Source organism: Rhineura floridana, chromosome 19, assembly GCF_030035675.1.
Source record: "Rhineura floridana isolate rRhiFlo1 chromosome 19, rRhiFlo1.hap2, whole genome shotgun sequence".
Classification (NCBI taxonomy): domain Eukaryota; kingdom Metazoa; phylum Chordata; class Lepidosauria; order Squamata; family Rhineuridae; genus Rhineura; species Rhineura floridana.
The window spans coordinates 24,361,009-24,386,353 of NC_084498.1; the positions used below are offsets into that span (position 1 = coordinate 24,361,009).

The window sequence follows — 25,345 nt, forward strand, 5'->3', positions numbered from 1 at the left end:
CTGCAATGTATCCATGAATTCCTTTTCCCACCCCAGATGGAGGATAGAGCAGGAGGGGGTGAATATGTGCAAAAACTAGGCAATTGTTCGAAGGGACAGTTTATAGATTCATTGCTCCACCCAGTTTCACCTCCGGACCTCAGGATGAAAAAGATTCCCCACCCCTCAAATAGGGAAGTAAGCTTTTGAGTCACACAGAACTCTTCTACCAGCCAGAATGTTTGGCATGTGTTACCTTTCTAAGGCAGTGTTAGCCTAACTCTCCTTTCATAGAAAACTAATAAGTAGGTATTGTGTTAATTAGATTACATACAGCCAGGGATTAACCCAAGGGAACTTGAACTGCCTTTTACTTGGCTGCATGAAACATTTTGGCACCACATCGCTTTATTAAAAAGGAATTACATTACTTAAACCTTAGGTCGCTTGGAGACATTTTAGGGAACAAGTGACAACTACTACTACTACTGATGATGACGATGATGAAAATAAAGCACATACGTGTATTTTGCTGTACACAGCAGATGGAAAGTCTTCACATTCATCACTTGTGAAGGTCCACATAACATTTCCTACTCAGAAGCAAACATCTATTTAGGAAATCTGTCATGGATGAAGCAATCTTTAGATGATCAAAGTGGTAGAGAAGGGGGGGGGATCACTGCCCTGCGAGGTTAATCGTTGACCAATTATGAAGATGTTTGTAAGTTACTCAACACACACACGCGCATGCTTGTGCGCACACCTACATGGCAAGATCAGGAACATGCCTCAGCACTGCATATTTCTTATCCACTTCTCCTGACTGTATGCAAAAATGAACACCCAACCAGGGAGATTTTGTCCCTCCGCTCTCTTTAAGCCCCCTTTCAAAGCAGAGTTCAATGAACAAGTCAGTAGCTGGCTGCAGGATCCCTTGCCTTACGAATTCATGTCAAAGTATGGTAAAGAAACATACTGCCTCGTTTGCTGAAGTCATTAAAGTTTGTTGTTGTAACAGAAAATAATAATAAAATATTTATTTAAAGAGAAGAAATGCCCCAGCTCAAAGTTTCCCCCCACAAATAGCGTCTCACCGCATATAACAACGATGGGTGAAGTAACTTCTGAGCACTGCCTGCTGCCTCTCAAGACAAAGTTGCGTTAATTAGATTACTAATAGGCCTTTGCAAATAAAGAGGTACAAAGAGTGCCTCCAGAGACACAGTAAAACACTCCCTTTGTGAGTCAGGAGGAGTGCCTGTATAAACTGCACTTTGTATATGGAGGAAAAATTCAGACAAAACACACACACACTTTTACATACAGGGCTAAGTTCAAGGTGCTGGTTTTGGTGTATAAAGCTTGTCCAGGATGCCTGAAATATCATCTCACCCTGCCCTGTTGATCACTGCGCTGTGAGGGTACCGGCCTCTTGCAGACACCATCTTATCAGGAGGTTCATTCCACACAATATAGGAAGCAGGCCTTTAATGTTGCGGCACCTTGTGACAATCCCACCTTTGGCTCCACCTGTCAGGTTCCCACCTGCTTGTGGCTACCGCCTTTCACTAGGCACCACCTCAGGACACTACCAGTCAGGATCGTTGTTTTTATTTTTTTCTCACTCTGCTCTAGCACAGATCTCTTAGGATCCCACTGCTAGGCCGTACCACCAGCCACTCCCTGTAAACAATACTGCTAGAGACTTCGCCTTAGTCTCCCTATGGCTTGTTACTTTGTGTCTGGGTGCCCTTGCTGTCCACAACCCCTCTGTATCTTTGTCTATAAAGCATACAATCCTGGGTTGCTCTGGATACTTGACGATGTTACAATTTCTTCCTTCACCACTACCACCATTAGATACAGTTTCCCTTCAGCCTTGGTAATTACCCTGCCCTCCCTTCTGGTCTGTATAACCCCAGCCAAGGATCAGGCTTTTGGTAAACCAATAAAAGTATTTATTTGATAACATTAGGAAATAACAAGATTACTTTAGGAATGTTTAACAAGCGTATGATTTCATATAGTGTCACTCTTATGTTTCCAGTTATATATATTCTGTCCAAATACCAGCCTAATAGAATCCAAACCTCCCTCAGAACTCTGTCAACTCAATCCCAACTGCCTCCCACTTCAACTCCTTTCCAATCACTCTCCTCTCAACTCCCCCCAACCAACCTCTCATTCATACCTTCAGCCATTCAAACACTCAGCCAATCATCATCCAACATTCTCCAGCATTCCAGCCCATGTACTCCCCCCTCTTACTCAATTCATTTACCATATATCCCTATATAAACCCGCACTTACCATATTTACAGTTTTTAACATATAAGGACATCACACACCTGCCTTTTGGCCTTCCCTCCCCTGAAATATTAGACAGGCGCTGTCTTTTCAGTGCCTACTGAGCACCTTCCTCTTCCAAGAAGCCTTTTAAGCAGAGCTCTTTCGCAGTCTACATCAGTGTTGGAATGTTTTTAAGATGATTTTACCGCTTGTTTGCTGCCCTAGGCTCCTTTGGGAGGAAAGGCGGGATATAAATCTAATAAATAAATAAATGATGGTATCTATGTATTTGTCTGAGAGACACAGACAGACACAAGGGGTCATATCAGTAGATGAGAAGTTTCAAACAGCCAGGCTAACATTATTACTGCCACATTCACATTAACAACAGGGACTACTGAATGTAACTGAAACCTAAAAGGGCTCCACGTTATTTAGAAGGCCTCTAAGATAATCAGTGGACTCCAGGATTGTCTGTGAACCGCCAAACCCCCCAGAGGACAGAACTGGAGCACAGCCTAGAAAGAGGACTTGCTTCTCTCTTTTTTTTAAGGAACACGATACGCAGCAAGAATTCGCAAGGCACAGAACACATACCTTGGAGAAGAGGGCAAGAAACTGCAGTTATTCCAACACTGTTCCCCTCTGACTATGAGACAATGTGTACACAGTTTATGATTCAAGCTGTATCAGAGAAGGTGTGGTTTTGAATGACAAAAACTTTCCTCATGAAATAATGATCAAACCATGCTCTCGCTCTCGCTCTCGCTCTCACACACACACACAGCTCTGTGCGCTACAAAACAAGGAATTCTCAACTGCAAATGTCAACAGAGCCTAGAGCGGCAGGGGAATGGTATTGTCTGTCCCGTATGCAGACCTGTTGATACAGGCACACTTTGTCCCCCAAACCTTTCTGCTCTTTCCCCTTATTAAAAGGAACAACTGTTTGACACATATCTGCAAGTAAAATTTTGTCTCTGAAACAGGAGGATGCTCATTCCTCCTGAGCGTCTGTTTGCACTGGTGGCTTTTGCTGCCAACTATAGCTCAGCCTACCCCTACAGTCATTTTCCTGCTGCTTCCTTCTAGAGTGCTTGGAGGATACAGTTCTGGAACAAACCGCAACTATTTCTATTTCCCGGAGCATAAAACAGTTGGATAGAGCTCATCAGACAATACACCACATATGCTTTTACTCGATGCAAGGCCTCATTATGGGATGGCTGTTGGTCTTCTTTGCAAAGTCAGGGGCAAGTCAGAGAGGAACAGCTCTAGCAGGTAAAAAACACAGCCCACATCTGCTGAGGCTAAGCTCTTACTAAGAAGTGCTTCATGTTCGATGAGCTCTTGGGATTGCAAGGGTAAGACTGTGCGGGGACCATCAAGGGGCAAGGTTTTCCACCTGCCCTGCTTGTTCCAACATCTTCCGGGGGACTGCCCTTTACCAGGGAGATGAATGTATTTGGCTTTTAGTTGCTGTTGCTTTTTAAAAAAATGTTAAGGTTTTCTTGTCTTAAATTTTTGTAAATTGTATTGTTCTTTTCTGACTTGTATTTTGTATTTGTGTGTATTTTTTGTTGAGTGAGTCTTCTGGGCCTTTTTGGCCAAAAGGCAGCATAGAAATAAACCCTAGCATAACTTTACATTCCTTTGACCTTTGAAACCCATTAATGACATCGGAATATGTCAGAGGCTTATGAATTAGAGACAATTTGCTCGATTCTTTTAAGTTTTTATTTTAAACGTTTTTAATCCTTTTTTTCCCTTCCTCCCCAAGCCTTTCAAGTTTTGTTAATAAATGCTTTGTGAAAGGTGCAACGGCTCATCTATTGCTCTGGGTGACACTGCTATAATCCTCAGAGTCCAAGTACATGAAACACACTCTTTGAAAAGTGCATAAAACTAGAAGAGGCTCCTGCACTAAGCATTCTGTGGAGGTAGGTAGCTAAGCACGACCTGCCCGTGACGGGCCCAAGATCAGCAGATGAGCTCCTTCTGGCAATCTCCCTTCAGTATGAAGTAGGGGTCCAGGAAAGGACTTTTGTTGGTGACAATTCCCTCTATGTGGATCTCCCTTCCTACTAAGGGGCATCTGGCCCCCATCTCCTTAGAGTTTGAGGTGGCTGGTTAAGATGCATCTTTTTCAGCTGCTATTAGCAATTGTTCTTCAGCAACTTAACGTTTTTAAAGGATTGTGCTACTTTACAGGTTTTGTTATCTTTGTGCCTGTTGTAAATTGCCCTGCGTCTTGTGCAAAGGGCAGGATATAAATTTTATAAATAAAGTAGACTTAGAGGGTTTGTGTGTGTGTGTGCAGTAGCATTTCGGCTGCATTATGCCCTACACCATTCACTAGAAGAGACAATGATGCTGGGAAAAACAGAAGGGAGTAGAAAAAGAGGAAGGCCAAACAAGAGATGGACTGATTCCATAAAGGAAGCCACAGACCTGAACTTACAAGATCTGAACAGGGTGGTTCATGACAGATGCTCTTGGCGGTCACTGATTCACAGGGTCGCCATAAGTCGTAATCGACTTGAAGGCATATAACAAGTATCCTACACCAGGATTGTGTTCCAAGCAGCTGTTTTCTAGGTATTCACTCCATTTATAAAACTTACTTTTCAGCACGCAAGACTTTAAAAGAGAACAGTAAATTTTATACATATATTATGAACAAATGCAAAGTGATGGTCTTCAGACAGAAATAAAACTAGATCCGCAAACTCAGTCAGCTGAAAAATGTGGTGAGCAAAGGTGGATTTTCAAGTAACCCGTTTAACAGTGAGGGGGTACAGCTTCCTTGCCTTTTGGTCATTCTGATAATACAGGCAAATTAAAACACTCAGAGGAGCAGAGATGCCTCGCTGCACACTGAGGACCCAGCCTATGAAACAGTTAAGTGGCAGGCATCCCGAGCTTATTCATTAACTTCCTCCACCCTACATCCTGTCCCTTCCCAACTTTAGCGGCACACTTCACTGTTGAGGAACAGGAAGCGAAAGGGAAGGGCAGGAGAGTTACTGGGTGCTGATCTCTCACATGGCGTCTGATCAGAAGGGCTGGTGACAGATTATGCTGAAGCAGAACCAGTGATTACATTTCATAGTCCTTTAAGGAGACAACTTATAAGGTCTGGGTTCACTGAGAAGGGAAGAAGAAAGTCCGCAGTAACACAGGCATATAATTTAAAGGAAAGGTCACCAGTGCTGACAAAGGCCATTTTTTCCTCTTTTGGAGAGATAGGGAACTGTGGCTGAGAGGCAGCAATTGACAAAGGCAATCCACAGTATTACATGGCTGACTCAGCAAGGACCCTGGTCCCTTTGTTTGAAGTCTTATTTTATATGCATCTGCAATCTCCTAGTCTTTGAAGCCAAAGTTGCTCAACTGGCACGTACTTAATCAATGTGCAGTTGAGCTTTCTCCAGATAATATCCAGGTAATGCTAAGGCTTTGGTAACTGGTGCAGGCTGGGCTTTGCATACCATGCAGCAGATTCCACTACTGTCTTTAGAAGGATGCATCTGGCTGATCACACAGCAGGAATGTGAAATAGTGTTGAACCTGGCAGAAAATCTAAAATATCGAGGGGGGCATGTTACAAAAAAGCAAGGAACAGCTTTCAGCTGATGTAAGAGGTGCCTGTTCAAGTCCTGAGTAATCTCCACAAACAAGCCTAAGAACCTGTATAAACATTCCTTCTTTATCTTTCTTGCCGTACGCATCCCCTCGTATCAGACAGGGGAAGAGTTCATTCATTCCAAGAACTGTGCTGCAGGCTCTTCGGCAACCTCTGCATGTCGGTTCTCGCTAGGGGAGAATGCAGGCACCTCAGGCAGAAAAAGCAAGGGAAAGGCATTTTCCCTACATTTCCCAGATTCCTCTGATAAAAGCACTCAAGCCAAACAAGAGAAAAATAATGCCAGTGCTAGCTGCTGAAGAGGGATCCTCAATCGCAAACTTAAAACTCCGCATTTCATTTCTAACGGATCTCCAGCAACATTTACAGACCTGTTCTCCACAGAGTAGCCCCTGTGCTGTAGGCAAGAGGAAATCAGAGTGCTGTCCTCTGCTGCTCTAGAGGCTTAGTAAAATGGGGAAAAAATACAATTCAAGGACTTGCTACTCCCCTATTGCCTTACCTTTTATATAGGTGGGTAAAAGGTAAAGCCTCAGGTATCAAACTTGGGTCTGCTGTGGCTCAGCCTGGCATTTTACATAGCCAACCTCGAACAAAATGTATGGGCTTCTGCAGGATCCGTCCCCTCCTTCCTCTGTTGTTGTGATGTGACTTCAAGTCGATTTCGACTTATGGCAACCTTATGAATCAGCAACCTCCAACAGCATCTGTTATAAACCACCCAGTTCAGATCTTGTTAGTTCAGCTCTGTGGCTTCCTTTATGGAATGTAGAGATTGGGCAATGTCTGTAAAGTTGTGTCTCACTTTTTATGGCCTTTTTAACATGCTCTCCCCTTCTTAATCACATACAGTTGCCAGGATTTTTTGGGAAAGGCCATGACTGTTTAAAGTGGTTCGAAACTACTTTAAATGTAGGAGTGCAGATGGGACCCCAGTTAGTCATCTAGCCCAGCGATTCCCAACATGGGTGGTAGCGCCCCCATGGGGGGGACGTTACAGCCTTTCAGGGGGGCGTTGGCATGACTACAAACTTTAGGGGGGCGTTGACATTTGGCAGTCTGATGTGACAGTTGAAGCATTTAAGTTTAATTTTATTTAATACACTCTAGGTATTGTGAAGTTAGCCAAAACTCATCAACCTATGTATGTAGATTAATAAATCATATTAAGAATTCAATGTGTAATCTAAGTGCAATAAAAAGGCATGATAAAAATGATCAGTAATAATCACTGAAAATACCTTTTATGCATTACTCATATTTTAAGGGAAGAATAGGAAGCATTGGCATATACTTAATCTGAGGGGGGCATTAGGCACAAAAAGATTTTGCAAAGGGCCGTTGGGTCGAAAAAGGTTGGGTAACACTGATCTAGCCAATGCAGTCTGCATGAGCTGCAGTTTCCAGACCATCTTCAAAGGCAGCCCCATGTAGAGTGCATTACAGAGATCTACCAGAGCAGGGATACCAGAATTAGGTGGCTATGCTTCTGTAGATGACTTTAGAAAAAACACTACTAAAGGGGCCATTTGCTTTTCAGCTGACACCTACCTTGGGGGTTACACTTGCTATTGTGTTTAAAATTCCTGCCCCACAGTAGAAGCCTCCTATGAATCGTTGGAATGTCCTTGCTGGAAAGACAAGATGGGTGCACTGAAGGAGCATAATGTAGCCCACACAACACTGCACTGGCTCAGCCAGCATAAATAAGAAACTGTTTGCCTCCTACCCACTCAGCTGGCGTATCACATAAAGCCATTGTCCACTCTAATAAAAACTTGCTTGTGATTGCTCCCTCCCACGTTTATCATATTTCCACAGCCAACCCTCCCCACATCGTATGGAAACCAGTAAGAGGCGTTTCAGGTTGTGCGCATACCTAGCTGTCAACTCAATTCACTCCCAAAAAATATTTTGTTAATGATCCACACATTATCTAAGGATATGAGTGCCAGGGGGAGAACGGGTGATGTCAACCCAAAGCACCAGGAGACTACATCACAACTGGAGGCCAAATTCTTCACATGGATAGTTTACCATTGTCTACTTGTGATCTGGGGGCAGACGGTGGTAGCCACTAGACTTGTGCATCTAACTGCAGTGAGAAACGGGTACTCTCACAATATACACTCAAAAAGTGACTGCAGCATCATCTGCGCTATAGATTCAGGGGAAGGGCCGTAGTTTAGTGGTAGAGCATCTGTTCTGCATGCAGAATGTCCCAGGTTCAGTCCCCAGCATCTCCAGGTAGGGTTGGGAGAGACTCCCTGTCTCAGACCCTGGAGAGCCGCTGCCAGTCAGTGTAGACAATACTGAGCTAAAAGGACCAATGGTTTGAGTCAGTATAAGGTAGCTTCCTCTGTTCCCATATATTCATAACAGGGTTACCAAGAAGGGTTTGTTGTTATGTGCCTTCAAGTCAATTACGATTTATGGCAACCCTATGAATCAGTGACCTCCAAGAGCAACTGTCATGAACCACCCTGTTCAGATCTTGTAAGTTACCAGAAGAAATACACACATGTTTGTACAGACTTCTCCTGACATGCTCCTGCAGAAGTGCAAGTCTTAAGGGCGTAGAAGCATTTATCATGGCAGCTCTAAATTTAAAATGTCCTTGTGAATGCGGCAGCAGAGACCCTCAGACAGAAATAGACCCTCACATTTAAAAAAGAGCTGAGTCCGTCAACCTCCTCCCACCCCATTAGCACAAAGTAAACTGGCCCTCCCCAGCGCTCACTATTCGTTTAAGGAGGACACAATCCCAGGCAGTAACCCTATCCCCGGCAGGACAGTTTCACTTGGTGAGCAACTGCTGAGGAATGGGAAGCGTGGGTATATTTATCCTTGGAAGCATTCGCTCAGAAAGGACTCCGGCTGCCTCTGCTAAAAGAACCAGCCCGATGAAGAGACGCTGGATCCTCTCCTACCTGAAAGAAGTGGGCTTGCCCAGACAGGACTACTCATATCAGAATGCAAAATCTTAGGACCTCAGGACAGAATGAAAACAAGAGAGGAAGGCAAGCCACCCAAGCCAACTTGGAAGCTGAATTCCTACGTGGCAAAGTAGCAGCTCTCAGCTCTATATCTACCAGCCAGATCTAAACATCCTCTCTCATTGTCACACACACGCAAAAGAGGGAGAAGCCAGGGAACTAGCTTAAGAGGTGAGGAGAAGCAAAGTGTTGAAGGTACAATGCCTCCTCCAGCCCAGGAATCATCTTTTGTGGGAGGCAGCAGGGTAGGGAGAGGGAATTCCTAAAAGAGAAGGGAGGCAATGCTGTTACGCCATGTCTGATACTGCCTGCCTGCCACGCTTTTGGGAAAGGACCTCTCAAGGCCATAGGCAGTCAAGGCCACAGAGTAAGGCAAGAAGGCTGTGGATTAAACACACACACACATACAGAGTGCTCCCTGCCAAACTGTAGCGCCAGTGACAAATGGGTGATTCCCCACAGGCTTGCCCAGCACAACAGTATGATGGGTACACACTTCTTTCCTCCCTACCTATGCTTCAGACTAAAACAAAGGCAGGAAGGCCCTCTTAATGACAACCAAGAAGCAGGCCAAAGGCTGTAATTGATTGGAGCAGGCAGCTGCAGCACTGGAGTGAGGAACAAAGCCTTTCAGCTGGATCAGGCCAATGGCCCAAACAGTCCAGCATCCTGTCCTCACAGCGGCCAACCAGATGCCCCACAGGGAAGCCCAAAAGCAGGAGTTGGGAACTTTAATCTGCACGAACAAAGCACATCCCCAAACTACCGAAGGCCCAACTTTGAGTGAGCGAACTTTCCCTCCAACTCACACATACCCCAGTCGCTGGGACATCTGCAAGCATTAACAAGTTGGTCTGAGAAAAAGTTTTCTCGTCCTGCTCCTCTATGGCGAACTGCAGTCCCCCACCCTCTCTTCTTCCTTGCTTAGAGAAAACCCAGTTCCCCTCCTTTCCCCACAGCTTCCTTCCTGCATAAAAACAGTATTATCCCCACCAAGCGCCAGCATTAAACTACAATAGCCCTCCTATTTCCTGGACACTTTCTGCCTTGCTCAGTTCACTAGGTAAGGAAAAAGTGAGAGACAGAAGCTCATGACACAAGACAAGCAGAGCTCTCCATATGCCATCTCCAGAAATCCCGGGGTGGGCGCACTGCATCATCAACAGCCCCATTCACAGAGAAGCCACTGAGAATCACCACTGGGAACTAGGCAGGAAGCAAAATGCAAAATGTTTGGATATATCAATAAAAGAGCCAGTCACCAACATTCAGTTGCACTCACCCAACCTTCCACTTTCAGTGATGTGACAGTGACCAAAGGAATCAACCCAGATAGCAGCAAGGTTAATCATTATTAGATTTCTAAGTCACTTGTTACTCAAAGGTCTCCAAACGACTTAAAACACTGTTAAAAACACTAATATATATTATACCATAAAGGAAGTTTTAGCAGCTCAGTAACAAACAGTATCATCTTAGTCTATGCAAAAGTCTAGGAGGGGAAAAGAAGTCCTTTACTTGGCACCAAAAAGTTGTCAGCAAAGGATCTCACTAGAGAACACATTCCACAGATGGGCAGCCACAACTGAAACTGTCTATATCATCAAAGCCAATTAAGCAGGGGGACTGCATCTTCCAGGGCAAAGAAGTCAACAGGAAGAGCAGACAAGTTCTGGCAGAACCAATGAGAGCAGAGACTCTGCAGGGTCTCAACAGTGTGCCATATGGGGAGCTTTCAGGTAACATCCCTAATTCCTAAGGTGTCAAAAATGAGGGATGTATGGAGTAAACCCTCCCTGCCATGACCAAGAGTGCCCTTGCTATCATGGGAGAGTGTTCCATGCCACAGAGATGAACCTGGAGCACATGTGGGATGTTATTTAAAATAAATGGAACCACATATTAACTTGGCCTGGAGCCTGGATGTTGTAGCCATGTATAGCCCTGCGGTTGTTCAAGTTATCTTACAACTCGTCTTTAAAAGCAATTGCTTAAAACTCAAGCGAACATCTCTAAAATGGCATTCTGATCCCACTCAAAAAACAAAGCATGCACCTGCGACTTCACTGGCCCTGAAGAAGCTTTTCGTCTAGTTAATGGACAAACGAACAGGCCGCTTGCATCATTTTAAATATAAACTACTGCAACTGAGAGAAAAATGCCTGAGAGATTTCTTTCATATCTGAAAGGATGATCGCTCTAAAAATGTTTTGGAACTGTTCGACTTTTAAGTTTGAAGGCTTTAACATTGAATATATTTACTCACTTTATAGAAAGGCCAACACTGGGTAGCACTCTTGGTCAGCGTCACAAGCTCTCTAGTTCATTTCAAAACACAAGGGACTGCATTGTGGGTACAGTCAAGAGGGCCGGCTGTACCGCTGCAGCTGCAGCAGACATGGCTTCTTGCCCAAAGCAGTGCTGTGGTTCTCAGATCGGCTGAAAGGATGTGTTCCATTGGTTACAGCCAAACCTTGCAAAAGGAGCCAAGACATACAAAATTGGTGCAACAAGTGGCTGCAATCCTTCCCTTCCAACTGGGAAGCCAAGAGCACAGAAGGGGATACCCAAACAGCTCTTTTTCCCTCTCCTGCCAACCCTTGGCTAGGAACACATTTTGTCCACAGTGCATGACAATGCACATCACTGTCACCCTGAAGAAGTGGGTCCTGCAATATAGCCCCTTCTCCCTCTTGAGTAATACTAGAAGAACTCAGGGGCATCCAATGAAGCTGAATCCTACACAGAGTAGACCCACTGAAATTAATGAACCTGACTAACTTGGGTCCAATAATTCCATTGGGTCTGCTCTGAGTAGGACTCAATTGGATATAAGGTAAGAAGAGTGCTCAGGAAAAGCTGCTGCATTGTTCCAATGATGTTTCTCCGTGAAGGGGTTGGCAATGTCATGCTCTGGTTTTCCTTTAACGTTAGTTCTGTTATTAGCACTCCAGCACAGCTGGGAAAAACAGAAGTGGGTAGAAAAAGAGGAAGACTAAATACGAGATGGATTGATTCCATAGAGGAAGCCACAGATCTGAACTTACAAGATCTGAACAGAGTGGTTTACAACAGATGCTACTGGAGGTTGCCAATTCATAGGGTAGCCATAAGTCGTAATCAACTTAAAGACACATAATACACACACAAAAAACATGCATGTAGACCCAGTAAAGGCTAGGGTGGAGCTGTGCAAAGAAGGGGAAAGTGTCCCCATCTGATGAAAGTCTGCACCGCTTCTCCTCCCATGTGGTGCCTTTCCATCAAAGCTTACTATGATATAGCAAAAGTTCACCACAGATCTCCAGCCCACACAATGAGCGAACGGCAGGAAGCAAAAGCCCCAAATGCATATAGTCATTGACAGAATTGTGGCTTCGTAAGTGGTACTTAGTTCAGAACTGGGAAACAGAGTTCAAGAAGTCACAGCTCACACAATATCCTGCAAAAACAACATTTGTTCAGGCAAAGCGGCTCTCTGCCTGCCCGCAAATGCCTGGTATTTCATACGCAGTGGACATGTGAGGAAGTGACCCTCGAAGTTGAAGACCTCCATAATCCCAGTGTTAGAATTGCTTTCAATATGTCTTTTAATATCTTTAACCCTTTTTTAAAAGATTTTTTTTAATGTTTTTAACGTTGTTTTGTTTTAATGTATTTTAAGATCTTTTCATGATGTTTTAAAGTGTTTCTGTTTACCGCCCTGGACTCCTGCTGGAAGGAAGGGCGGGGTATAAATCAAATAATAAAATAAATAAATAATCTCTAGATGGAAAGCAGTGGTTAAGAGGCAAAGGATGGGCACAGGATGAACTCCGTAAGTGGGAAAAGTATATTCATCCACACTTCGTAAGCAGAGAACCTTTTTTCAAGGAAAAAAATCAAGCAATTATTAAATTGTCTACTCAAAGTAATGTAACAGCACAAAGTAAAGCAGGGGGCCTGGAAGAGTTAGACTTAAAACCCAGCTCAGCCAGGAAAGTACCATCTCAAGTTCCCTGACTTCTTGCCATTTTTCCTGAAATGTTTTTAAGCCAGATTTTATGAGCAGGCAACAGACGGAAGTAAAATAAGCGCATCTGACAGTTATCAAGGTATGACATCACAATTCTTTCAGCCTCTTCTTGACATGCATCTTAATAAAATGTATTACAAAAAGTATCAATGGAAGACTTGCTCTTAATCCTTAGCATGGAAATTAACTATGTCGTCACGCATGGGATAAAAAGAACATACGGACGTTACCAGAACATGTGCCATTTCACACAAATAGCACAGGCTATGAAATACAAATCCTAAGTTAGACTTATGTTATGCATTGAAAGCTTCAGGGCCATTTCTTTAACCGAGGAAACGTCAGCTACCTTTGGGGGAAGAGTCAATGGGCAAAACAAAGACAAATAATAAACTATGTACATCAGCCTGCCTCTGGCCACCGCAGAAGACTATGGAGCCACCAGCATTTTCAGTCCCTCATTAGGGGAAGAAGGCCACCAGCACAAGATAGTGTCATCTCAAAAAAAGGCTCTATGAAGCAACCAATTTTTATTTTGATAGCATTCATGAAGGATTAGTGAAGGATGGAATTATTAGGATAGATACAAGTCACAAACAGTATCCATGGCTTTCAGAAATTAGCAAGATAGATATCATTTGGGTAAAGGCAAATCTCACCAATATACTAACAACACTGACCGTACATACAAATATCCAAAATGCAAAACAGAATCCATCAGTGAAAATCAAGAACCATAAGCACTAATTTATTTATTACATTTATGTCTCCAAGGAGCTCAAGGTGGCACATATGGTTCTCCTTGCTCTCCATATAATCCTCACAACAACCCCGTGAGGCAGGTTAGCCTGAGAGGATGTGACTGGCCCAAGATCACCCAGCAAGCTTCATGGCGGAGTGGGGATTTGAACCCTCAAAGCAGGAATTCAACCCAGCCGTATACAAAGGATAAATAGTGTTGCCTGAAACCGTACAGGGGAGAACTATAGAGAGATGTGTGTGGTCTATAATCTTAGGGCCAATTTTCACATTCTAGTATGACACAGAGATGAACACTCTTGTAGGGGAAAATGTGTACAACAAGAAAATGGCCACAAACATGTTTATTTCAGTCACACTGCATGGAAATCCATATGCCAAAAAGGTATCTGAAATATACTTGGGTTGCAATCTTAAAAACATTTATCTGGGATAACTGAACATAACGAGCCTTTATACTGAATAGGCATATATAGGATTGTGCTGTAAGTTTTGTTTAAAATACTGATTAGGACAAGTGGATTATGGCTAAAGTCCTTAAAATTAATGTTTTGTTTATTGCTTGCTGACACTTGTATAAAGCTCTTTCCCACAGAAGCGACTGAACACTAAGAACGAGAAGAAAACTTACTCTGAGAAGCGCAATTAACCACACACAGGCTTAAAAAGAGAACAATTTAAAACCACCAGGGGCAACACAAATTACAGGAGAGAGACAGGAAGCTTTATTTTTAAAAAAAGTGGTTAGATATAAATTTGAAAGGAATCACCTGATAGTTAACTAGCACTGTACAAGAAAGGCTAATATGGTTTTAATATGGAGTGTTAATAAAGCTCCGTAATTGTGGCCCATTAAAAGTGGTTGTTCTGAATTGTAAACCACTGAAATCAGAGCCAGCAACCGTCAGCAGGAAGAAGCCTGGACGGACCAAGATAATCAAAAGCCCCAACAACTAGCAGGATATGGAGGAAATCACAGACATTCTTGTGACCTCAGTTCCAAAAAACTGTTATGCTGCAAAGCTCCCCTCAACCTGGCACATCCGGCTGGTTAGTGCCTCTGACTGAAGGGCAGAAACCTAACACTTCTTATGGTACAACAGATATGGGGGAAACTGTGGCCCTCCCAACGCTATTGGGACTCAGACTCGGGCCAGCCCCAGCCAGCATGGCCAACGGTGAAAAGTAATGGGAGTTACAACACAACAATATCCGGAGGGCCACAGGCTCCCCATAAGGAAAAATATGAGGTCCCCACGGCACAGTTGGTAGTATTTCATTGTGCTGGCGTATGCTGGTTGCCTCTTCAGCTTACTGTGGGTTTTTTGTAGCATGGCGGTTTTATTTATTTAACATTTATAATCTGCACTTCACATTAGTTCTACATTTTTAGTTTGCATGCTACACTTTAGTCCAGGTTTTACTGAGCACGACAGCAGATCACCATCTCTGGGTCTGTTCATACTATGGGTAGAATCTGCCTGCATTAAGAATACCTTAAAACAGACTCCCACAACTTTATGCCCTGCCTGCATGTTATCAAGTTTCTCTACAGCAATAAGGGCAAGCAGCTTACTAATCTCTTAAATAAAAAAGAGGAAATTCTCAATATCCTAAGACCCACCTTTCATGGATCTCCTCCTCACAACAACCCTGTGAGGTAGGGCAGGATGAGAGTGGTGACTCAGTGAGCTTTGTGCCCAATTGGACCTAGTCCCACCCCCACCAGTCCTAGCCTAGCCTGACACTTTAACCACTACGCCACCTGACTTTCTTCAAAACAGAACCCATTTCTTTTCCGCATTACTACCTACCCTTCTTCAGTATGTACTCCCTTCCTTGAGACACACATCCCAAACTTCACCAGTTGGAGAACAACCGAGAACTTTCCCAAATAAAATTAAAAACGGGGGGAGAGAATATGGTTCTTTCTGCCAAGCAAGTACTGAACTATGCTGCATTCCATTCGATTAAAACAATTACCAGAAAGGCAGCCAAGAATTACACAAAACTTCCTCTCTGCACCACCCCAGCTCCTTTCCTCCACCTCCACCCACATACTTATATCGCTTTCCAGCCCTGTTTGTACCATGCACAGATCGTGCACACCTCTCCATGGAAACTGTGCTGAAGGAGGCAGCACAAAGCCCTTTAAGGGCCACTTGCAGGAAAGATGGAAAGCAACCAGGGTTTAAAATGCAGGCATGCCTTACTGACCCAAAGAATCCAATGCAACAACAAAGACTACAGCAAATGAACGTGCGGGTTGCCCTTGAAGATGGTTTCCATGGGTGCAGAGTTGTGTATCTCCGTGTGCCTGCACCTCACTTGTCCCCCATTATATTACTATTAATTAAATGTATATGCCACCCTTCTTCCAAAAAGGAGCCCAGGGCAGCAAACAACAAGCGATAAAGCATCTTCAAGCGATAAAGCTGGGAAAGATCTCTACTTAAAAGGCTTGCTGGAAGAGGAAGGTCTTCAGTAAGCACTGAAAAGACAACAGAGACAGTACGTGTCATATTAAATGGAAGAGAATTCTGAAAAGTAGGTGTCGCCACACTAAAGGCCCAATTCTTACACTGTGCAGAACTGAGCTCCTGATAAGATGGTGTCTGCATGACGCCCTCACCTGCAGAACGCAGTAATTGACGGGCAAGATGAGGGGCGAGATGATATTTCAGGTATCCTGGCTCACACTGTATAAGGCTTCATGCATCAAAACAAGCATCCTGAATTTAGCCCGTAGCTAATCAGCAGCCAGGTACGTTGCAGGTAATGTGGATCAATATGGACAATTCATCCACTGATTTGAAGATGGGGAAAGCGCTTGGTTTGCCAAGCTACATTCGCAATCTCACTTCTGAATGAGCACACAAGTACTGAACCAACATTCAGGGAGAGCATCCAAACACACCAGGGGCATGACTACATTCAAGGCACCTTCACCTACATGTCTGCCGCACTTCAAGAATCCCTAGCAGCGGTGCATCTTTGAGCATTACGCTGCTGAAACGCCAGGGCGTCACTGCTCCAACAGACTGAGCCCGTTTATAATTATTTCATATATTTATTTATATACAACTTAATATTTAAAACACTCTCTAAGAGGTCTACAAAACAACAAATACGTACATATAACAATGAAACTTAGAAACCACAATACAATGCAATATTAAACAAAATTACAATAGAGTGCAAGAAAACAAACCCAAAGAAATGAAAACACAGCAGCACATTTTGAAACATCTTTAGAGCCAGGGATCCCTTCCCTCTTCAGCCTCCCTCTTGCCAAGGTATATCCTGATTCAGAAGATATTATGTCAAGAAAAACCCTGTTGACAGCTGGTGCCACCAAGTGTCATGTTTCTCTGGGTTTTTCCCCCCCCTCCTGAATAGCTGGATGTGCTTTACTTGCGTTAGGCTGAAGACGCAGGACTAACGAGAACATGCGATAGTGTGACTCTGCCTGGTCCGTTGTTACCTACCAATACTTTGCTTCTACCAAGCGGGGATATGGCTTCCCACATACCACCTTCAAAACATGCTTAATTATTTCATACTGAAAAGAAAACATTACATAATGAATCTTACTTTAAACAACTCAGTATTAGATACTCTCCAGGTTGCAGCCAAGATTGGAGCACAGGGAGTTACTTATACAGAGTCAGGCCACAGCTCCACACAGACTAGGAGCGGCTCTCCAGAGTTTCAGACAGGACAGCCTTTGCCTGCCTTACCTGGAGATGCTGGTGTTTGACCCTGGGACCTTTTGCATGCAAAGCAGATGCACTACCACTGAGCTGAAGTCGTGGGCCCTACATCAGCTACGCTACTGAAAGATTACCCTAAAAAAGACACTAAGTCATGCTTCTTTAAGTAATGACCATCAAAGGGCAGATCCAGCACTTGGATTCAAATGATCCAGCTGCAGACCAACAACTCTGCCTTCAGTTTGACGGATGAACTAGGCTCTCTCAGATCCTACGACAGCAGTACAAAGAGACCTTGGATATGCCCCTCACCCACATGCACAGGAGGATGATAAGAGACAATATGATGTCAAAGAGATGGTATTTCTTCCCTGCCCCCCTGCTGCTTTCCGCAGAGCTGCTTTTGAACTGCCAGAACGGCTTGCAGCTAGCAGGGACAGCTCCTCTTTTATAAATGGCAAGGAGAACCATGAAACCGATACAGGTGAGATCAGCAAGCAGAAGCCCTGGGGCCAAATCTAGCCCTCCAAAGATTACCAGCTGGATGCTCAGTTGCAACCCAGTTGGAGAATGGGGGCTTTCTTGCAGTCTTGTTTAAGGCAGGGATGGGGAACCTGTGACTCTCCAGATGTTGTTGCACTACAGCTCCCATCGTCCCTGGCCATTGGCTGAGGTTGATGGGACATGGAGTCCCTCAGCGTTTGAAGGGCCACAGATTCTCCATCCCCGATTTGGGTCTGATGAATGTGGTCTTGGCTCAACCCCTCTCCTTCATACCCTCCTCAAATTTGCCCTCCCACAAAGCGACTTGTCAACTAGAGCCAAAGAGACTTGTGTGTCAAAAGACAAACACACCCACCAAAAAAACGCCCACAGTGGGTTGTCCAGTGAAGCTGCCCCATTAGCACAAGGACTTCCACCTGTACAATGGGACTTCCTCTCGCTTTCCTTTCCCCGTGCCCTCAACCCCAAAATCTGCTCTGGAAGGTTGGGGAAAACCCCAGAAGAGATTCTGAGGGCAAAGAGAGTCCATTATGCAGGCTGAAGTCCTTGCACTAACAGGATGCTGGATACAACCCAGCATATTGAGTCTATCCATTCCTTAGAGGGGCTATGTAATTACATTCCAAAATAAGTGGTAACCAATTGTCACATTTTTGAACCACTAAGAGCTTTCTCCAGTCGTAGACACACGTGAAGGAGCCAGATGTGGTTTCTCACTGGTGAGGGAAAGACACACTTGTGAATTTTCAACGGTCCCAGCTACTGACATTTCAAGGCCTGGCGATTTAAAATAAGTTACAGGACTCGGTCCTGGTGAGATCTGGCTAGAATTAAGGTTTTTTCAGGGTCACCAGGTGTGCCTTTCTTTTGATGAAAGAGAGCATGGGGACTCCATCTTGAGATATGAGCTTTCTAATGGACCACATGGACACCAGTTTGGGTTCTTTTTTCTTCCTGAGAAGACTAGTATCAACTTGACATTCCCACTTGGTTATTTGTTCAGGCCCAACACAACTGAAGTCTCAAAACCTATTAAGGTTTGGTAACACCACCCTATTCGTCTACTAAAATCCTTCATTAAAAAACCCAAAACTTTATGTTCTACAGCAGGGGGGTAGCCAACCCAGGGCTTTGTTTACACAAGTGGTTATTGCGCTGCAACAAACACAAACAAGGACGCACACACATAGTCACTTCAGTCTGATTTGTTTACACATTCAAAGGATGAATCTGAGGTCGAAGGAAATAAGACACCCCACAAATGCAGGGAGACTCCTAACTCGCCCTGCCTTCATCCTATGGAATCAATCCATCTCTTGTTTGGCCTTCCTCTTTTTCTACTCCCTTCTGTTTTTCCCAGCATTACTGTCATTTCTAGTGAATCATGTCTTCTCATGATGTGTCCAAAGTATGATAATCTCAGTCTCATCATTTTAGCTTCTAGTGACAGTTCTGGTTTAATTTGTTCTAACACCCAATTATTTGTCTTTTTCACAGTCCATGTTATGCGCAAATCTCTCCTCCAACACCACATTTCAAATGAGTTAATTTTTCTCTTATCTGCTTTTTTCACTGTCCAACTTTCACATCCATACATAGAGACTGGGAATACCATGGTCTGAATGATCCTGACTTCATTGTTCAGTGATACTCACACTCACACTGATACAGGCACTGGAGCAAGCTCCAAATGTCATGAATGCTGGCTGAACATTTGCGCTTAAAATTATTATTATTATTATTATTATTTATTAAATTTATATACCGCCCGACTAGCAATAGCTAGCAAACTCGTGAGCAGTGAAGCAGGCAAAGTTAGAGGAAAGAGGCAAAGAAATTCAGGAGAGATACTTCCTAGGAAGACAGGCTTCCCAAGGCTGTTCTTTGAAGGTTTAACGGTCCCCTAGGAATTAAGTCCCAGAAACTGACAGGCAAATGCAGTGGGAAACCTCAAAAATACAAGCCAGAATGCACACTCATATTGAGATATTATGTTTAGCCTGACAGAGAGGTGATGTGTCAGAGGACTAGGACATGTGCATGGAATTAAAATACATATCGATTGAAAAGTTTCTTTTATTTTTGATTCATTGCACCAGGGAGAGCAGACTCTTGCATACTGCGACCTCTCCCAGTAAGACACAAAGGAGTTAAAGTATCTGAAGAGTCCAGATTTTCCATGGAAATGCTGCAGCAACTGGAGGGGGGTCTTTGCATTGCACACTGCTTGAGGCACAGGCCTCTGTCCAAGTCCTGCAAGACAATAGCACCTTTGTTTTACAAGGGGAACTGAAACGCTTAAAGAGGCGGTGGTGGGAAGGGAAGAGTCGTTCTGCACTCTGTGGTGGGGTTATAGCCCCATGTACAATCTTCATGCATACCTCAGTGGGGGTAACGCTCTCAGGAACCTCAGCAAGCAACAAAGACCCGAGATTCCCATGCAAAGCCATTTCCTGGTTGTAGGACACCAGGAGGGTGTTTCGACAACAGTCAGACAAGTCCACTAATAGGTCAACACTCAAAACACCGCAGTACATCTACAGCAATGAAGCCCATAAAGACTAAGGCCTCTGGCAAACAAGCAGAGTGAAGCCACAGCGCTCTCTCTCCCCCCCCCCTCACTCCCTCTCTCTCTCTCTCTCTGCATGAAGAAACATACTGACAGTGCATGTACTCTACTTCAGGCCCAACAGAGTTCCAAGGAAAAGTCAGCGGACAAAGGTTTTGCTGCCTTCTACAGGAGCACAATCAAATCCCCCAAAATAGAAAGCAAGATGCAGAGCACTGCATGTTTTTGTCCTCCGCTTAAGAAAGCTATCGCTGAAGCTGCACCACAACACACTGACATTTGTCAGTGTATCTTGACTGCCGTTCTAGAGTCCCAATCCACTGGGAAGCTCCCCGCCACAAGCCCAGCTGAAATAAACAGAAGCAGCCCAAGAACATGTATCCCTAAATGCAGGAACGGGGAACCTGCAGCCCTCCAGACGTTGTGGGACTACAACTCCCATCAGCCCCAGCCAGCATGGCCAATGGACAGGGATGGAGAGAGATGTAGTCTGACACAACATCTGGAGGGCCCTGCACGTTCCCTGTTCCTCATCCATGTTACCTGTAATAGGGGGACAGACACAGACTTGCAGGGATTAGAGATGTGAAGGTCTGGAGAAAAAATCAGGAAAAAATGGGGGGGCAGAAAAAATGGCAAGGGGGTTGAATTTTTTCAGAATTTTTCTAGGCCTTCACATCTCTAGGTTCTCTATCCCCGCCTAGCGTGTTCTACAACAGATCCAAATCAAAAGTAACAGCTTTCTAGAGTCAGATCATTTGTTAACAATTCTGGTGCAATTTCACTGAGTTCAGCGGTGATCGCTCTGGAACTCCCTGCCTATTGATATCAGCCATTTGCCTTCGCCATACTCTTTTCATATTCAGAGGTGGTTTACCATTGCCTTCCTCTGAGGCTGAGAGGCAGTGACTGGCCCGTCACCTACTGAGCTTCATGGCTGTGTGGGGATTTGAACCCTGGTCTCCCAGGTTGTAGTCCAACACTCGAACCACTACACCACACTGGCTGTCTCAGAAAGCAAAACTCTTTGCAAATATCTACCATCCTCACAACAGGCCTTTAAACAGAGTCCCTCTCACTCTCATTTTACAGATGACAAAGTGAAACTAAGAACAAGAACACCAGTGGGTGGGCTAGACACAAGCAGGCCTATGCTAATCAATCTTAATTTTTGACCACAGAAGTTTATAGTATTAACTGCCATACACTTAATCTCAGTGTGTAATGAATGGCAGGAAAAGGGAACAATTTCAGTAATCATTCCTGTGTTTTGATGTATACTGCCACAAAACTTGTTCACCCCAAGCCTACTAAACGCAACGAGAAAGAGCTCGAAACCATTTCAAATACTTTTAAGTTAACAATACACATGGCAAACCCACAGAAAAGAAAACAAATCCCAGATTTAGCATCCCTTTAAGGAGAAAAGCTGTTAGTGGAGCAGTACACCATCTGACCAGAGGGCAGAGTCACAAATACCTCAGTGAATTTATGGAATGTAACAGCTGTAGCTTGTATATTTCAATACTCATGATCTTACAGCATACTGGAAAGTTTCTCTGGTTGTTTCAGAAACGTCATCAAAATATGTGCGCGCTTAGCCACAGAACTGAAAGGTGAAAGCTGTTCACAAAGATGGAATACAATAATGGGAAACCATTTAAAACCTGGAATAAGAGCCCAAAGGACCCTTCAAACGGAATAACATATTCTAAGGCCGCATCCCCACCATATATTTACAAAGCACCATATCACCACTTTAAGCAGCCATGGCTTCCCCCAAAGAATCCTGGGAACTGTAGTTTGTAAAGGGCGATGAGAGTTGTTAGGAGACCCCTACTCTTCTCACAGAGCTACAGTTCCCAGAGTTCCCTGGGAAGGAGGATTGAACTCTGGGAATTGTAGCTCTGTGAGGGGACCAGGGGTCTCCTGACAACTCTAAGCACCATTCACAAACTACAGTTCCCAGGATTCTTTGGGGGAAGCTCTGACTATTAAAGTGATATAACAGCACTTAAAATGTTCAGTGCAGATGTGGCCTAAGACACATCCAACCAGGGCCAGCTCAACATATTTAGTGGCCTGATACAAAGGGCAAGATGCCACCCCAAATTCCAAGTACAGAAGCCAGCCCAATTGCCAGCTGACACTTCAGCACTGGGAACAGGACACCATTCCCCCACTGCCTCCATGGGCAGCTGAGGGAGTTCAGGGCAGCCACAGGGCACATACAGCTCTGTCCTCCAACACCCTGCAGCCACTTCCCATCCCCTGCCCTCCACCACACACATCCTTCACCTGTGGCAGCCATCTCAGCCTGCCTAACGAAAAGGCTGGCCCTGAGCCCAAGAAGTTACTTGAGGGGGGAGGTACATAAAGGGAAAACACAAATCACTGTTACTCCAATTAGGACTTATCTTCATTGACAATCCTTTTACCACATCACTGAGTTTCTGTGACATTTTTACACAGGCTACCCCCTCCTTTATGAAGAGTGTACAGCATGGTCTCAGCAGGTAGCCAACTGACTGATGGACACGGGCTGTTGAGGGATTTGTCACAGGCTCAGTTTAGACTTCCTCTTCTGTAGGTGTTATTGCCAATTTTAAATTAGCACAGTAATTTAATACCCTATAAGTCTAGTAATAAAACTGAGATTTTCCTGGAGCACATCTGAACAGAACATTTGGTTGCTATTAGAGGAACGATGTAGACGCCATAAATGGATCTTAGGTTACTTGCGATAGAGATTCTTTCTCAAATACAGCTGTAGTAGGGAGCAAATACTTTCTGGGACCCTTCACTCAAGAGCTCTTCCTACTGTTGTTCACATCTGAGCAGCTGGAGACAGCATATGAAGAGGCGCAGGAAAGAAAGGACAGTAGGAGCTTTGAACATCAACATGGCTATATTTTAGTTTAGTTGTAAAATCAGATGGCTGGTTTCACCTCTATGAGGATCATTTTACACTTGCAAAAATTACACGCCAAGACTAAAAATAGGAGCCAGGTCTCGTTAATATCAATGCCACGAGAAGTCGGTGTGTGATGCCTAGGAGTCTACGGTACAAATGGAATTGCAGGGCTGAAGCAAAAAGTTCCAGAAGAGATATGCGTGGAAACAGTGGCTTTCCTAACCACTAAGGTGGTTATTCTTATAGATAGGACTGTCCTGGAAGAGTAAGGCTGCAATCCGAACCCCACTTACATGGGGAAATACAAGCCTGTTTTGGTGTTCATCTTTGAGTAGCAGGGGTAGGATTTGTCCCTTTCGTCTTATTGTACCATGAGCACTTTTAGTCAAGTAACGTTCTTTTATCTTTCTGTTGTTTTTAAAATTTTGTATCATGTATGCTTTTTTTAACAGCTGGTATAGCACAGTGGGGAGGACAGCCTGCTTGGGAGTCCAGACTCTGTGAGTTCAAATCCCCGCTCGTGTCTCCTGGGTGTCAAGGGCCAGCTAAAGATCACCCCCACAGGGAGTGGCTCAGGGGTTCCTTCCCCTTCCACCTGTGCAGCTGTGGACCAGCTGCATAGTCCCAAGGAGCCCAGTTGCCCCCCAGCTGGCAGTTGCAGACAAGGGAGGGGCTGGCTTGTGCAGCTGTGGCAAGCTGAGCAGGCCCTCGCCAGCTGGGGAGGACTAGCCTCAGAGGGAGGCAATGGTCAACCCCCTCTGAATACCGCTTACCATGAAAACCCTATTCTTAGGGTAGCCATAAGTCAGGATCGAGTTGAAGGCAGTCCATTTCCATTTTTCATGTATGCTTTTGTCATTGTAAGTCACCCTGAGACATTTCTATAGTAAGTGACAAATAAATGCAATAAATAATAATAATAATAATCATTGGTCCATCCAGCTCAATACTGTCTACACTGACTGGCAGTGGCTCTCCAGGGTTTCAGGCAGAGGACATCCCCAGTCCTACCTGCTGCATGCAAAGCAGATACTGTAACTACTAGGGGCCTTCTACACGCAAAGGAAGTTCTCTGCCACTGAGCAATGGCCCTTCCCCTCAGCAGAATTCAAATGAATTCTATAGAACTTACCTTTAACTGAATTCAATACAATCTCTAAGTAGACACGGGTAGGATTGTGCTTCAAGGGTATCAAGTAAGCAGCTCACCCAGTCTACCTCAGAATATTCACATTATGTGCACAGAGGGTGCAAAATTTCCAGCCACTTTCCGACATATGCACCACAAGAAAGCAGAAACAGAGGTGTAGGGAACACCCTATGCTACCTATCTAAAGATCTTACTATTCTGAATTTTATATCGCATTTATTATTTATTATTTTTAAAAAAATAAATTTATATCCCACCGTTCCTCCCAGAGGGAGCCCAGGGTGGCAAACAAACAAAATATGAAAAACATATTGAAAACAAAACATCTTTAAAAAAAACCAACACAAGGCATCTTAAAAAAATCAAACTTCTTTTTTTAAAAAAATTTAAAGCCGTCCTGGGCTCTTGCTAGGAGGAAGGGTGGGATATAAATAAAATAATAAATAAAAATAATAAAAATTTTAAAAATCTTAAATTCCAACACAGATGCGGACTGGGATAAGGTTGCTACTTTAAACACTGGTTGAAAGAGTAAGGTCTTCAGCAGACACCTAAGAGACAACAGAAACGGCTAAAAACTCAAGTTCAGTCAATTTAGGGTAGAAGACAAGAACAAAACAAAAAGATGAGCATATATGCTATCTCAGGCCGCACAAAATGTTCTTGGTTAAGGAACATGTACTGAAAAAGTTAAAGTCAGCAGACGATGATGCATGGGGAATTCATAGTTGATACAAGCTCGGATCAATTCCCAGACAATGAGGAATCCAGGATCGAGCAAGGAAGATGAGATGCAGGTATGATGTGT

At 44.1% G+C, this 25,345-nt stretch overlaps 1 protein-coding gene across 3 annotated transcripts in view; it reads right to left on the minus strand.

Annotated features, from left to right (window-relative positions):
- The window catches only part of PXN (paxillin), a 60,249-nt gene that overhangs the window by 31,584 nt on the left and 3,320 nt on the right, over nt 1-25,345 (minus strand). For 2 of the 3 annotated variants that reach the window (XM_061602432.1, XM_061602431.1), the window contains exon 1: nt 16,899-16,951. The exons of the other annotated variant lie outside the window; for it this stretch is intronic. In XM_061602432.1, coding sequence (XP_061458416.1) covers nt 16,899-16,926 — 28 coding nt within the window. In that variant the 5' untranslated portion in view covers nt 16,927-16,951. Of the gene's footprint in view, nt 1-16,898; nt 16,952-25,345 lie in introns of those variants that run through there. 3 annotated transcript variants of the gene reach the window in all.